The sequence below is a fragment of the Xyrauchen texanus genome, chromosome 24 (assembly GCF_025860055.1).
Source record: "Xyrauchen texanus isolate HMW12.3.18 chromosome 24, RBS_HiC_50CHRs, whole genome shotgun sequence".
Taxonomy (NCBI): Eukaryota; Metazoa; Chordata; class Actinopteri; order Cypriniformes; family Catostomidae; genus Xyrauchen; species Xyrauchen texanus.
In genome coordinates, this window is record NC_068299.1 from 20,730,654 (window position 1) to 20,746,976 (window position 16,323).

General features: G+C 35.9%; 1 protein-coding gene across 3 annotated transcripts in view; it reads left to right on the forward strand.

The window, feature by feature from the left end:
* The window catches only part of LOC127617968 (phosphatase and actin regulator 2-like), a 39,251-nt gene that overhangs the window by 15,592 nt on the left and 7,336 nt on the right, over window positions 1-16,323 (forward strand). For 2 of the 3 annotated variants that reach the window (XM_052090161.1, XM_052090160.1), the window contains exons 2-8: window positions 5,326-5,490; window positions 6,791-6,865; window positions 8,697-8,837; window positions 12,428-12,911; window positions 13,930-14,105; window positions 14,882-15,038; window positions 15,904-15,959. In XM_052090161.1, coding sequence (XP_051946121.1) covers window positions 5,326-5,490; window positions 6,791-6,865; window positions 8,697-8,837; window positions 12,428-12,911; window positions 13,930-14,105; window positions 14,882-15,038; window positions 15,904-15,959 — 1,254 coding nt within the window. Of the gene's footprint in view, window positions 1-5,325; window positions 5,491-6,790; window positions 6,866-8,696; window positions 8,838-10,819; window positions 11,039-12,427; window positions 12,912-13,929; window positions 14,106-14,881; window positions 15,039-15,903; window positions 15,960-16,323 lie in introns of all 3 variants that reach the window. The other variant, XM_052090162.1, reaches the window with a different exon arrangement.

Genomic DNA, 16,323 nt, shown 5'->3' on the forward strand with positions numbered 1-16,323 from the left:
TCCTCTCAATGCAAGTGAATTGGTACCAAACTTTAAAGCTCCAAAAGCACATGAAGGCAGCGTAGAAGTAATACATATGACTCCAGTGGTTAAATACATGTCTTCTGAAGTGATACGATAGGTGTGAGTGAGAAACAGATCAATATACAAGTCATTTTTTGACTATAAGCATCTGAAGATGAGCTCACGAGAGAGGACTCGAATTGCTTTCGCATCTGTACAATGCATTATTAGAAATAAATGTTTTATTTATTTATTTTTTGATCAACAACTGACTGTAGAGAACAGAAAGGGTATTTTGAGACATTATTCAATCTTAAAAAAAAAAAAAAAAAAAACTCTGTGCAGTTGTGTAACATAATTACATACTGAATAAGTCTGTGAGGCCAAAACGTCTGTGTTCTCTTGTACTGTGAGATATGAAATTGAGAAAAAGTAGTGTGGATCATCATGCTGTTGAGACTGTCAAATAGTTTTTGTGGATTTAAGCACCCTGTACTGGCAGAGCGCAGGAATTCCATTTCTTTGAGACATTGTTCAATGAAAAATGGGAATACCAGCCAGTTGCCAAATATATACACTTAAGTCGCATAACATGACATTTGGTTGCAAATGCGAATGATTTCCACTCATTGTAGTAGAGGGTTGCGTATGGAGTAAAATATTTATCTTGGGATTTTAAAATCAGTAATGAGATCTTTTAAATAAAGATTGCAATGCATTGGAAAATCTATATTTTTCCCACCCCTAAGATTGATGGAAAAAAATGACTTAAATATTGATCTGTTTCTCACCAACACCTATCATATCGCTTCTGTAGACATGGTTTTAACCACTGGAGTGGTATGGATTATTTTTATGCTGACTTCATGTGCTTTTATAGCTTCAAAATGTTGGTACATGTTTACTTGCATTGTGAGGACCAACAGAGCTGAACTATTCTTCTAAAAATTGTTGTTTGTGTTCAGCAGAAGAAAGTCATTCACATCTGGGATGGCATGAGTTTGAGTAAATGATGAGAGAAGTTTCATACATCTGAAAATGGAACCTTTTTTTGTACTTGATTAAAAAAAAAAAAAAAAGGTCTAGAATCCTTTATTTGCTGATGCCACTTAGTTTGATATTTTGTTATGCAATGATTCATACATTTCTAAGTGTGGACCTAAATATCCAATTATGTGATGGGGTCACTGTATGCACAGATTATTGTTTCAAGCATTGTCAGGGCCCTCCCCTTTAATAGATGAGATGAGCAATTCAGTCACTGAAATCTAATGCACACTAAATACTCAACGTTGTTTCTTGATCATAATTTGAGGTAGCGCTGATACAGTATATGTTCATATTATTTGTTTAATATAATCATGCAACTGTTTAAGTGCCTAAAGTATCAGACTGGCATCAGTAAACAAAGTAATTCAATAATGTAGCTCTACCCTGAAGAATCTCCATCTGTGCCCTTCAGATGAATTATCCTTGCTCAGCTGTGAACCGGTGCTCTCTTTGTTTTAATTGATCCTCTGAGGCTTGATCTTAAGAACTGTATGCATCACTGGGAGTTATAGGAGTAACATAATCTATTAATAATTCAATCAGAGGCTAACTGGTTGTTGACAGGCCAATGAAGTCTGTGTCTGTGGCTCCTTGAGGAGAATGGGTTAGTTAAGAAGCTTTTTGGTATTCTCATGATGATGGTGGTGAAATGACCACGGACATTACATTTATTATAATTATTATTACTTTCAGGACATAAGATCAAAAGTTCCTTTCTTTTTCTTGTAAAACTTAAAATCTACTGTTCATTAAAGAGTAAAAAGATCCATCAGGATGTAGTGGGACTAAAACTCAGTCTAGCAGAGGGCAATGGTGACACCAGAATAGAAATGCTATTAATTCTGTCCTGCTGAAAATACATAATTATTTTAGATATATGCTTGTACACTGTCAATGATTACATACATTTTAAGCATTTCAAATTAATATTGTAGGTTTTAAAAAATATTGTCACTGATTTGCCTACATTTTTCTAAACTATTCTTTTCAAAATTATGTTTAATAAAATAATGCTTGCCATAGTATACATTTACCGTTGAAATCAGACATTACTTTTGGCATTTTCAAGAGAACCATCAAATATCAGGACACTTGGCATTATTGTACATAATATTCAGCATTATACAGTTTAATATAGTACAATCATGTGTAAGCACAGTGCAGATTTATGCTGAAAAATCTCATCCCAGTGCCCATTGTATTACATGCGCTTGCTTGATGAATAAACCATCTAAAACACTTAAAAACAGGCACATCTTGACCTCTGAGACATCAGTGATATCCACAATTGCACAATTGATTACATTGACACTGAAATCGAGATATGATGTTGCACAAAATACTAACCGCAAAGCGCAGTTTAATCAATATGATTGCGCCATTTTGATTTAATAAATGCACTCAATTGCTAGCTTGGTGTAGTTTAACGGAGACATCTAATCGATAATGAAATTCATTGTCGATGATTTCTATTATTGATTAGTTGTCGCAGCCCTACTGCCTGGTATATTCCTGTTGCATGTGGCCTCATGTGGCATGTGACTCTCAGTGAGCCTCACACATTTCTGTGTGAAAACATCCAGTCTTTATTGGAAGTGTTTGCTGGTCGCTAAAGTTTTTGCAATGCTGGTTGCTTAAACTTTTTAGGATGTTTTGTGCTTAAGTGTTTTAGAAACTTTTACCTAGAAATGGAAACTGGAGTCTAAGAGGAAGTTGCAAAAAATGTACTTGAGACTTTTAAGCAATTGACTTCAGAAATTTTCAAAATTAGAAATTTTGAGCTACACAAGTCTTTAGGTTTACAAGGATAAATATTTTTTTTCTGAAAGTTATTGTACTGTTTAGATAAAATTTTAAATCTGTTACCCTTTTTCCTATGATAATATGTGGGAATTGGCTTCTTTATTTAACAGCAGCTTCAATACAGTTATGCCAACCTGATTTCTTGAAAAGTTGTATATATTTTACGAGTTGCTTATTTCGTATGTTCTCGCACGATGTTGTTCGCATAAACTCATACGACTTCATCACGTGCATATTCCCGGATGTCTAATGTGGAAGTAAGCATGAGTTCCACGCACGAGGCATTAAGGACCCCTTATCTAAACTTAACCAATCAGCAGAGTGTGTAAACGTGATAGGAAACTGTTGTATGTGACAGAAGCAAGTAATTTTTGCGTATTAGATGGAACGATGTCCAGCGACGTCATTGGCTGTAGTGAAAGTCGTTGGAATTCAAATGAGTGCAGTTGTACGATATGAAACGAATTAGCCTAATTTAGAAAAGTCGTACGAATCCTGACGACTTTGCCATGAGAGTGTGTTGGTTTATGCATTGATGATAAGGTACATAAGCATACAGACTCTAAAAATGGCATAGTATTAAAGATAATTTTGATAAAAGTCCCTGTAAAGCAGTCAATGGAAAGGAGGCGGCGAGAACCGGCTTTTCAACATAAATAATAGTTTAATAATAAACTGAAACAGAATACACAAATACACAAATGAAGGACATGTCTGTAAACTATCTCTCTATCCCACACAATCCTCTGCAGTCGGCCTTTATCCCTCTCGGAGGCCTGATAAGGGACCGGGTGTGTATGATCACAACCCGGCCACGCCCTCCGCCCTGCCACAGCCCCATATTAGTTCTATTTAAGACGGAAATCTTAGAGATTATGCTTTAAAAAAACGTATGAAATTAGTCTGCAGTCTATATAGAAAACTTTTACCAAAAGGGATGTAGAATTAAGAATTAAATTAGACTTGAGATTTGAATCTGTAGAGGTGTGTGAACATGACTCATTTTATTAAAATGTTTTATGTATCTATTATTGTTTTATGCATATTAATTATTGTTATTTCTGGAATAGGGAACTGAAAAAAAAAACTCATGACGACCACTTTATTACTTCTTTTTCTGTTTTAACACGTACATGCTCAACTGTATTTTGAGGAGCTTTGTGGGATATGTCAACCAGTCAGTTGCTGATACATTAGCTTAAATTAAAAAAAAAAAAAGTTCTGAAACTTAAAAGGTCATTGTGAAGAGAGTAAAAAACAACAAATGAAGTGTGCCTTTGAGTTCTGTCTTTTAGTTTCAGTTTGTCTTTTTTTTTTTAGTTTGTTAGCTTGTGTTTTGACAGTATAATCAGATAATGTGATAACAGCTCATAGTTCAGACCTCAGAGAAATAAATGTGAATGTTACTCTTTTCAGTATTTATGTAATTGATTTTTAGTTAGTAGTGAAGCCCCCTTAACAATGACTCCCCCAAACCTACTAGTGACCAAGGTCTTTTCTTTAATTTCTGCAGAGAACAATATAAGTATGTATGCATTTGCTTGGAATGACCGATTGTCTCATTGCTTTGGAGCCTGACTCTTTATTTGTTGTTCTCAGCACTTTGATTGTGATAAGCCACTTGTTAATGCTCTTGTGATAATTTTACACTTAATCTGGTGAGATGTACCTGTGCTGTTTAGTCAGATTCAGCATGTGTGTCATTGTTTTTGTTATGTTGGGATGGAGTGTTAAAGTATATTTTCTTTAATATCCCATTGGATGAGCCATGGGGAAAAGCAAAGAAGGATTAATGTGTGGTTGAGGAAAAGAGTAAAATTCTTGGCTGAATTGCAAGCCTTAAACTTCAAGTTGGAACGTAATGAAAAATGAGTCTGTTCTGTGACTGTGTAATGAAAGATCTTGCTTGACCCATTTTCATCAGTTTATTCAAGTATTCATATGCATTCATGGAAGAATATATTCTTGCTTCTTAGTAAAGCAAAACATTTAGTTTTGTGGCTTTTATTTATCTATGTGCTAGTGTAGAGCAAAAATGTAACTTATTGCATATATACACATTTCAAACGTACAGTCGTTGTCTTCCGCAGATACAGAATAAAAATATTGATGAATCATCTTGCACTACACACATTTTTGTCCAATCAAATGCTTTCTAGAATGAGAATGCCCCCACCCCCTAAAACCACCTGCCACCAACTTGTAAGCAAAAAATGTATCCCATTGATTTGTCCCCCCCCCAACGTCCTGTTTCAGTGGAAATATGTTAACACCGGAAATAATTCTGATTTGTGAAGTGATTTCATTGGTTCTTTAATTTTTGGTGTTCGCTGTGGATAAAAACATTCATTCACACAGACATATTTACTGTTAAAAAACATGTCGACACTTTTCCATTGTTTAGCTCTGCTTAGTATTTTGATTTCTTTTTAATAATTTCTCTCACCTCTTTTCTGTGTTCACTTTTAGTGGAGGGACTGGAAAAATCTTCTCTGGCCAACTGTGATGTGGTTGGAAGCTCACAGTCTCCTCAGCTCAAAGAAAAGGGGAAACTCTCGACTTTGGGCAAGATCTTTAAACCTTGGAAATGGAGGAAGAAAAGGACCAGTGATAAGTTCCAGGACCTCTCCAAAGGTACATCCCACTAGCATTCAGGAGCAAAGCAAGATTTGTGGTATGCCGCTGACACATCCCAATTTATTAATAGGTGTTTGCATGTCTTTTAACCAGCCTGATCTCATGAAATTTACGTGAACATGACAACATTTTTCAATTCAAACTGTATGTGCTCTATAACACGTTTGGCTGCAGGTTTCCAGTGAAATGTCCAGCTGGGGGCACCAAAAGCAAGTAAAATGGTGTTGTATTCATGCAAAGTTTTAAGGTGAATTGTAGATGGATGTTTTTAAAGCTTACCTCCCTAACCTAAAACCTTTGCCTGAACCTAACCAATAGTGTTTTAAAATATGAACGAAGCGTTTAAAAGAGACATCTTACCAAATTAAACCCGGGCTGGTTTGAGTATTTCTGTAACTGCTGATCTCCTGGGATTTTCACACACAACAGTCTCTAGAATTTACTCAGAATGGTGCCAAAAACAAAAAACATCTAGTAAGCAGCAGTTCTGTGGATGGAAATACCTGGTTGATGAGAGAGGTCAACAGAGAATGGCCATAATGGTTTGAACTAACAAAGTCTACGGGAACTCTGATAATCGCTCTGTACAATTGTGGTGAGAAAAACAGCATCTAAGAGCGCTATTCTGAGATGCGGGTTGTCGCTGTTTTGGCAATATGGGGAGGACCTACACAATATTAGGCACAATGTTGTGGCTGATCAGTGTATATAGGTGGGTCTTTAATACAAGCATTAAAATTGATCATTTTTCAAAAGGTGCATTAGAGTGAAAGTGGATATCATAAAGTAGCAGGATTTGAGTACTAGAGAAAAAAATAAATATTTAAGTCATAATGAGTTATTAAATTCATGAGTTGAGTGAAAGTAAAGAAAACATACAGTTGTTGTAGTGCCTCAGTTCAATACAATTCCTGGAAACTGCAGGGCATTGTACCTGGAGACACGTATAACAAGTTTTGCAAAAATGTATATAGTGTCACGTTTTCACAATGAGACCAGGTTGCTTTTAATGCTTACTGCAACACTAAATTGCATATGTTCATTATGTAATAATTTTAGTGCTAGTCATTTTCTCGCAACTCTATTAAGAAAGTTGTTGCATCTTCCAGCATGGCATACAGTTGGTGATTTAATTTCCATGTGCGATGGATGGACACATGGATCATACCTTTTTATTGCACACAAAATATTACAGCTGCCTTCAATTTCATTGAACTGTGACAACAACAGTGGCAATTTACAATAATAACTTGATATAAAGATAGCTTGACATGCTCTGTATCTTTCATCTTTATAGTGTTGGAGAGGAAAATATCCACCAGACAAACTCGAGAAGAGCTCATAAGGAAAGGTGTCCTTATACCTGACCAAGGTGAGAATCTCAAGAAATGTTATACTGAGACTTGGGTATATTTTGTATGGCCAGCCCAGAGCATTCATACAGTACATACTCCTTGCACTGTTGGTCAGTGAGGTTAAAAAAAAAAAAAAGGGTCTGTTTGTGTTTCATGAAATTACAAGCCAAATGCGACAAAGACGTCAGTTTACAGCTTATAAACTCAAAGCTTTTTTTTTTTTTTCTCCGGGCCATTAGGCTACTTGATATTATTTTATTTGTGAGTGAAATAATGTAATTTACTCGAACTTTCCGATCGGCTTGACAATTTGGCCGTACTTTTGACAGTAGTGTACTAGTAGTAATAATAATACAGTATTTCATAAGTTATGGACATGGAACGCGTCTAATTTGTCAGCAAATTATAAGGCACCTGATAAGAGTTGGTTATATTGCTATATGCATTGTAATGTCTTTAAACCTACACCAATGTTGTGTTATTCAGGTGAGTAGTTAATTAATTTGATGATTTGTTTTTCAGCATGGAATGTCAAAAGTATTGCAAATTATGTATTATTATATTTATGTATTATTCTTTAAGTGATTTAAGATCAAGCATACAATAATTTTCTAATTTATTTTCTGTAACATGTATTACAATCATATGTAGCCTACCTACATTTCAACATGTTCACATACTTTGAACTAATTTTTGATGCTACATTAATTTAATAAATATTTTTACTTGCATTGGTTTTGCTTATTTTTGAAACCTATAGTTAGCATTTTTGCTGTGTACTCAGAACGACGCAGACAAACCAACGCAGGACTATAAATGCAAACAAATGTGTTGGCCACTACGTGGAGCCTACGGCATGGGTTTGATGCAGAAATATAAATCAGCCTTTACTAAGGAGACCCTATTTATCCAAAACGGCTTATAATACATGTCTCTTTAGGGACAGTTCCCAGACGCATCCCAAGGTTAAATGCCCTGCTCAAGGGCACAATGGTGATTGGAGGACTCAACGTGTATCCACTTCATGAAGTGCCAGTGGGTTTTCAGCCAAAATCTTTTAAACACTATGGTTCCACCACCGACAGTTAAGACAAATTAATTAGCACATTTTTCTGTCCATAGCCACACGTACCACTGAATAGTCAATTGAGAACCAGAGGAGGCTTCTACAAGTCAAGATTGTTCTTTGTTTTAACACTCAAGTACTTTGTGAAAATGTATTTTTTCATTAAATAGCTTCCATTGATGTTCTCCATTTAATCAAAGCTTTACACTTTGCTCTACACACATTCAAATTGAATTGAATTGACTTCCCCTATATGTGAGAACAGAAGATTCCCTGTCAATTTTTTTAGGCTTTGATTCACCTCTTTCAACTTAGTCTTTAAAAAATTCAAATTGGCAAATTTGTTTAACTTTTGTATTATCTCTCCTTTTCAGGAGGTATCTTTCTAAATTGCACATTTTACATCTATTGAGTCCTCAATCTCACGTGTGAATCTTAAGCAATGTATGAATTTGCTTTGCATAATAAATGAAAATGCAAACAAAACTAGCAAGCTACTCCAACAGCAGAAAGAGTTTTACAATACCAAAACTCTTGTTGAACAGTGTTGTTTAAGAGCATGGCACTAGCAACACTAAAGTCACATGTTCGATTGTCAAGGAACACATGAACTGATAAAATGTATAGCTTTAATGCACCTAAAGTCATTTTGGATAACAGCATCTACCAAATGCATTAATGTTGCAGCTGTTTGACTTGTCGTTTAAAATACAGACATGCAGTCTAGATCAGATTTGGTAAAAAGTTCCATGATAACTGAAGCCATGTTTACCTATCTTTAGATGATCCTTTAAGCACAGAGACCTTGAACGGTCATGCCGTGCCTGGTGAAGTTACTGAAAAAGTCAAAGTGGACATTGAGACACAAGACAAGGCACCTGAAGAAAAGGCAGAGTTGTCAACTGTTGCGGAAGACCCAGAAGGTAATGCTTTTGAGCATTTTTTAAGTGTGTCTTTTGTTTAATTCATCCATAACAGGGGAAGAGGGCCAACTCAATTGTAAGATATGATGTGAAGTCTAATCTTGCCACTAATCTATCATTTAGCCTCTTTTGATCTTAAAAATTGAGGCACTAATGAGTAACATTACTCCGCTTGATTGGAGAGCTACTGATTGACCCTGTGATACTTTGTTCAAACAAGTCTTTTTATGGATTTTGCAGCATGCTTGTATTGTTGTTATTTTCCTTGATAGTATTTTGCTCAGTGCATGCACAGATCAAATTGATCAATATTTAAATGGCTATTGTAGAAATTGTTAATCTAAAGGCAAAGTTGTGATGCAATTATGAGAGGCGAATTGTCGACAAATGGCCCATTCACATAGAAAGAGACGCAATTGATCACTGTTAACACATTTGCGGCTTTACAATAGGTGACGCTAATCAACAAGCAATTTGACCTCAATATGGTTGGTGGCGCAAAGCATCTATCAGCTGGACTATAATGTGGGCTGGATATGTGCTATACCCAAGCTTCGATTGAAGTTTTCATGTATCACATGTTCACATTGCAAGTTTGATTACTACATAAGCGCAAACCAATCTGTTTTGGTATCAATGGCCCATATTTGAATCTTGATATTGAGGTGGGCTGGATGTGAGCTAGTTGTGAGCTTTGGCAGAGGTGAAAATGATCAGTGAATAACAACTTAAATTTCAGTTCCTCACACAAACAGATTGTATGGCTTCAGAAGACTTTAAATATATTGCACAAGTCGTAATGATGTATTTTAAAGTTGCACGCCATTTTTTTTTTTAATATTTTGAGACCGACATTAATAAATTCAAAGTCTGTAAGGGCAAATGTTCTGTAACAAAATGAATGAATGATGACTGTCAGTGAACATATATGGTGAACTGCAGTGTTTAAAGGAAGCTGTGTAGCTTCAAAGCAAATGTCATCCCTTTTAAGGATGTGATCATGTCTTTAATTAACAACACAAGTAAAAACTAATTAAAGACATGATCACATCCTCAAAAGGGATGTGATCATGTCTTTAATTAACAACACAAGTAAAAACTAATTAAAGACATGATCACATCCTCAAAAGGGATGTGATCATGTCTTTAATTAACAACACAAGTAAAAACTAATTGTTGAAGATTTCCTGTGTAGATTATTTCCAGTGTGCTGTATGTTCATCTTTAAGGAAGGTCAAGTTTTTATCATGGGCAATGGGTGTCCATGGTAAACTCACGGCCTTGAGTGACTTATTGCTTTTGTCGATATCAATATGAATATAAACAATTTTGCTAATATTATTTCTATAATTTGTTTTACAATTAAGTTACCACACAATGTAAGAGCTTGCCGCAATAATGTAGAATGTGCAGTCACAGGTGTGCGCTTTTCAAATTGTACAATGGCTTTGAGCATGGCTGAACCAATCAGGATTTAGATAATTTAAATCATCCAATAAGAACACTTAAAATTAAAAAAAAAATACTATCATACTGGTGGTGAGAAGTCTCCATTTGCCACGTTATAATTGTAACTTGATTATTTACATAGTTAAATATTTATGAAAATAAATGATCAGACTAAACAATTCTTCTGCCAATTTATATAGTTCATAAGCCTGACTGTGGGCTATTTACGGTTGCCAAGCAACATAGCAACTTATCTGCATTTCAGAATGATTTTGAACGTGGCTCATCCAATTGGAATTTAGAGTCTAAATGCTAACATTTAAAAAATAACCTAACACTGTGGTGACAACAATTCTCTTTCACATTTTGGAATTGTTATATGATGTGATCATTCACACCCCCACACCCCCAAAAAAAGTTTCCTCCTGAAATGCTATTTATTGTATTTACACTACCGATTTAGTTACTGACCTGATCTGGGTGACCTGGGTCAATAACAGTTTAGGGTGCTTTGCTCCTCTGTGCTCCTGTAGAGAGGAATGACATCAAGATCAGCCCGCAGGCCACTGCGTCAGACACTCCAAAAGCCCCCGCTAAAAAACACCAGGTCATTCCCCCAAAGCCCTCCGCTGAGGCCACGGTCACAGGTGTGAAGATAGTTGGCCAAGCAGGGGCTAAAAAAGTGACCAAAAGCACCAGTAAGCAGGTCTCCTCCACGCCTCCTTCAAAGCAAACCACTCGAAGTGCCAATGGTAAGTATATGAGTATATGAATGGAGCATCGTGTTTGCATGCTCTGCATGGAGGGGTCCTGTCTGCGTAACCCCCTTCTGACCTCGTTGGGATCTACCCTTTTTTTGGAAAACTTCTGTGCAAAATTAAATCAGGAATGTCATAGATATCTGCCGTTGTTTGATAACAGGCAAATGTGCAGTTTAAGTGAGCGTTGTTTTCACAATACTTGCATGCCAGTTATAGGTTTTGACTAGTTTGGGCTTATGATATTCAAAGCTGTAGGATCCCACCCTTATTCATTTGAGACCAGTAAGGTTGTCTCTGTGCTTTTGCCTGCTTTACATATCTACTCTCTCATCGGTAGTATAATATCATTTTTTATTGATGTAATGTTTGAAAATGTTACTGGACTTTGTACATTTGTGCTGCAGGGAATCAGTTTTTCTACATTGTTGCTGTTCCTTTTGCCCATTTATTGTGTATATTATGCTCTGCGTTGATGGCTTTACAACTTCCTCATTATACAGAAGACTTTTCTGATATTTACAGTGGCCCCAAAAAGGGACACTTTTAAACAAGTCGCATTTAAAAATGTCAATGTTATCACATACTGTTCAAAATATCTAACCAAGTGGCATCTGCAAACAAATGAGGCTATAAATTATCTATTTTTACAGAACTAAACTTTTGCAAGCCAGTATTTAAAAAATTGGTCTCAAGGGTTTTTTAGTGGATGTATGAAGTTAGTTCCTCCTCAAGTTCGCAGTTACCATATCAGAGTAACCACAGGTGAAGTTCATCACAGCAACTTTGGATATGTTCCACAAAGTTCGACAACCTATAAAGTGTTCAAATCTTAATTTGTCTTTATTTTTGAACTGCACATCTATTGTTTTATTATCTGAAACCTAAAAAAACTAACAATATCTTGAGAAGTGTGTCTGTGCCATATCTCTATAAAATAAATGCCACTTTGTTTGATATTTTGTTGTATAACGCAAAGATTTGTTGAAGTGTTGCTTAAGTGTCCAAATTCTTTTGAGAGCACTGTATTTTATTAAGCAATTCTATTTAATTTAGTATATTTAATTTCAACTCATGTACTGCATTGCATTTTAAGTAACTTTATAAGTGTATGTAAGATTAGAGTGTTTTATGATAAGAAATTTTGTGATCTTTCTGGCTCTTGTGAATGTGAAATGAGCCTGCAAGTGAACTTTACCCATCTGACATTACCTCTTAGCACTGAGATGCTGTTCAGTACAACCGATCAATTTAATTCTTATCTCTGAGTCTTGTTTAGCTCTTTTTATATTTGAAGTCATGCCACTGTTATTGGCATAGCCACAAGCACGCATGCTAAAATCTTTTCTAGATGTTCTCTGATATCAATGCATTTCTTCACAGTTAAATCTTCCAATCCCAAGAAAACTGTAGTCACATCCAAGAATTCCACTCAAACTTCAGGACAATCATCTTCAGTGACCTGCTCGAAGACCCCAAAGAACAACAAAGCACAACTAACAGCAGCAGAAATAAAGTCTGTCAAGAAATCTGAACCATCCAGGGCACCGCGGCCCCCTCCCAAACCCTCATCTTATATGGGTAACTCTCCTCTGGAAAGCTCCTCTAAAAAGGACCAAAAGAAAAAAGTGACCTCTAATACTAATGAGAAGTCAGTTGAGGAGACATCTCAGGATGGGAAGGGTGCAAATCGTCCTGCGGAATCCTCCGTGGAGCTGGACAAAAAGAAGCCACATGTTAACGATGCAACAGAGGAAACCGCCTTCACTGGATCCTCACATGAACTTTCCTCAGACACTTTAAATGAACCTGTAAGCGCAGAGAGTGAAGGAGAAAAGGTAAAGACAACAGCAGACCAAACACAGAGGTGAGTTTACATGTATTCACATACCGTATGTATTTATTGGCAAAATCTACTATAAGGGTCTGTTCACACGGAACATGTTTTTTGAGTTTGCCTGTGTTGTTTTATTTCTTTTTTCTAAATATGCACTAAACATCTTTGTATCTCGCATAGTGTCGCGCTGTTTTTTTCCGCATCTTGCACACGAACACTGGATTTTTAAGACACTTGCAAGTTTAAAGAACTTAAACTTTTAAAAATGCTTTAATATTATTTCCCAGAACATGTGGATGCTCAATATTTTCTTACTGAATATTTTGGCTTAGTCCAGTCATGCTGTATGTCTTCTTGCAAACAGACATTTAATGAGGATGGGGTTAACTCACAATGATGTAACTATAATGCTATGATGCAACTTCTGGCAAAATATTTATTTTTAGGTTTTAGTTGTGGTATTTATTCATAGTATGCCAAAATAGCTGGTTTTGTGTCCAAGTATTTCATGAAATGTCAAATTAGACATCTCGTAACTTAGATTGGACTAAGTTAGTGATTAAGTTTTTGGTATATTTTGACTTGTCAAATTTGGTACATCATAACATGATTATAAGTGTTGCCCTTTCTGAGTCTGTAAACATGAATTTTGGACAGTTAAAGGGATAGTTTGCCCATAAATTACAATTATGTCATTATTTTCTGTCATAATTTACCTGTATGACTTTCCTCTGTGAAACACAAAAGGTTTATGTTCCTTTAAAAAATAAATTCAAAAGAGAGTGTAATAGCATGAGGGTGAGTAAATGATGACAGCATTTTCATTTTTCAGTGAACTCTCTCCTTAAATAGTTAGGTGTTCATAATGTTTTCGGATTTAAGCCATATTAACTTTAGTTAACACAAGGTCAGTATGTTTTTTTTCTATGACTGAATCTTAAAATTTTAGAATTTTCCCCAATCTTGGTTATATTCTTGTCTTGATGTAAACTGATGATCCTTGATTACGAAGTGTTTTAGCAAGTCTCTTTTGTTTGGTCTTCTGTAGTTTTGTTGGGACTGAGGAAGGAGAGAGAACACAAACTGTCAATGTGGAAAGCCCAGAAGTAACGGTCATTCCTGACTCCATTAGAGAAAACCAGGCCAATGACTCTGATTCAGATGGGCCTATACTCTACAAGGATGATGAAGAGGAGGATGAAGATGATGATGAGTATACCTCTAGTACGTGCTCAAGTCTGGCTTGCATTTTTCCCCGATCCCAGCCCCCCCTCTCCCCATATTTCCTGTCTATCAATAAAGGAATTAAAAGGCATTAGCCAAATTAAGATTATGTAACTTGATTGAAAACTTTCTGGCTGAACAGCTATTTTCCAAAACCCTTAAAGGGATAGTTCACCCAAAAATGAAAACGATGACATACTGTAATTCACTTTGATCCTGCATGATCAAAATGTGATGTCTCAGTCACCATTCACTTTTATTGTATACTTCGCATACATAAAATCTCCCTTTGTGTTTCACAGAGGAAATAAATATACACAAGTTTAAAACAACATGAGGGTGACTAAATGAAGACAGATTTGTAATTTTTTTTGTGAACTGTGCCTTAAATAGGCTGCACTTTCTGTATAAGTATTTAGAGTATTCTAGTAAAGGTACACGTCAACCTGAAGTTTATGTATAATCAAAACAAAACCGGATATACATTTCCAAGAGGTATCTTTCTTGGTTTCAGCATTTTGGAACTTTATCTTGTAATGTCAAAGAAGTTTGGCAAAGCTATGATCCAAGCCTTTACTTTGTCAAACAGGAAAAACATGCTGGCTTTCGTCAGTGTTACTTTTTGACATGCAGGCTTTGCAGGGTTGTTGGCAGTGCACTATGCTCACCACATTCCTCCCTGTTTCTCATTTTTCTTTTTTTTTTCCACACTACAAACTCCATATGTTTCACTTGTGTTACCTGACAGTGTTTTGTGTGAATATTTATTTTTCTAGGCTCCCTTGCGAGCAAAATTCACCGCAAAGACACACTTGCCATTAAACTTGGAAACCGGCCTAGCAAGAGGGAGCTAGAAGAGAAGAACATACTCCCCCGGACGTCAGAGACAGAGCGACAGGAACTATGGCAGCAGATTGGCTGCAAATTAGTGAGGTATATTAAACCTCTGCTTCGACCTTACTGCTGGTAAATAGACACTAGTGACTAAACGACATAAGGTCTGGACCACATTGCAGTTTATTCTGACCAAGAACTGCTCATTTTGACAGTGAGAGACCGCCTGCTTGACATGCAAATTGACAAACCACAGTACTTTTTGTTTTTATGTGTTAGGGGCATTTTTGTTCTGAAATAACTCATAGCACAATAACAGACAGTGTGAAAAACAAATTCATAGAACAATAAATAATGATGTCTTTGCAAACTGTTTCTAAAACACTGAAAAATAGTGGAGAATGTACAGGTATATAGATTGCCTGTCCAAAAATAATAAGCACAGACTATTTCACTAACATGCAGGTAACTCAGAAGTCCTTGTGCCACTAAACTTGTAAACTTTGGCAAATCCAGTAATTATTTCTACCTCAGAAGCAATCATTGTATCTATCTGGTACCTTGTGAACACAACTTTGTTTCCAAGCATACTGATTAAAAAAAAAAAAAAGAAATCTGTGCATACTCACTTCAAGCATTTGTGTAAATTCAGCCAATCACATTAGAGCTTGCCAGATCAAGAAAGCCCTTTCACGATTTGTGAGTGATATGGATCAAATATACAATATTCTGTGTGTGTGTGTGTGTGTGTGTGTGTGTGTGTATTATTCACCATATCTTTGAAGAGCTTACACATTTCACATCTAAATAATTTTTCACTGATCAAGTTTTATTTGTCATAATTATTTTACTTATGTTATTTGATTGAGGGACATGCCCTCTTTTATAATTAACACTAGTGATGTACCATGAGACTGATCAGTGTGGTTCCTCCCAGACTGATTCTTGTTTTGTTTTTCCATAGACAGCTGAGTCAGAGGCCCACCACAGAAGAGCTCGAACAACGAAATATTCTGAAACGTATGTTTGCTCTGTAGCAATCTCATTCTGTAGACAGTAATTTTGTTTGGAGTGCTCAAAGCTGTAATGTTTCTTCTTGCTTTATTGTTGCATCTGCTGTTGGATACCCATTTATTGTATCACAGTCGTTCTGCAGACCCTGTGTTTTTCCATCTGTTCTGCTGCCTTTTTTATAGCTGTGATTTGATTGATGTAGACTAAGAATATAATGATGGAGTTTGGCTCGAATAAGCCAAACAGTGTCAGTATTTCCCAGAGTTAGTGTTGCCCAAAACTCAATATGCTATAATTCTTTTTAGCAGCAACTATCCCAAGAGGGCTTTAATGTCCCAAATCTAGAATTGCATTATATCATTATTTATTG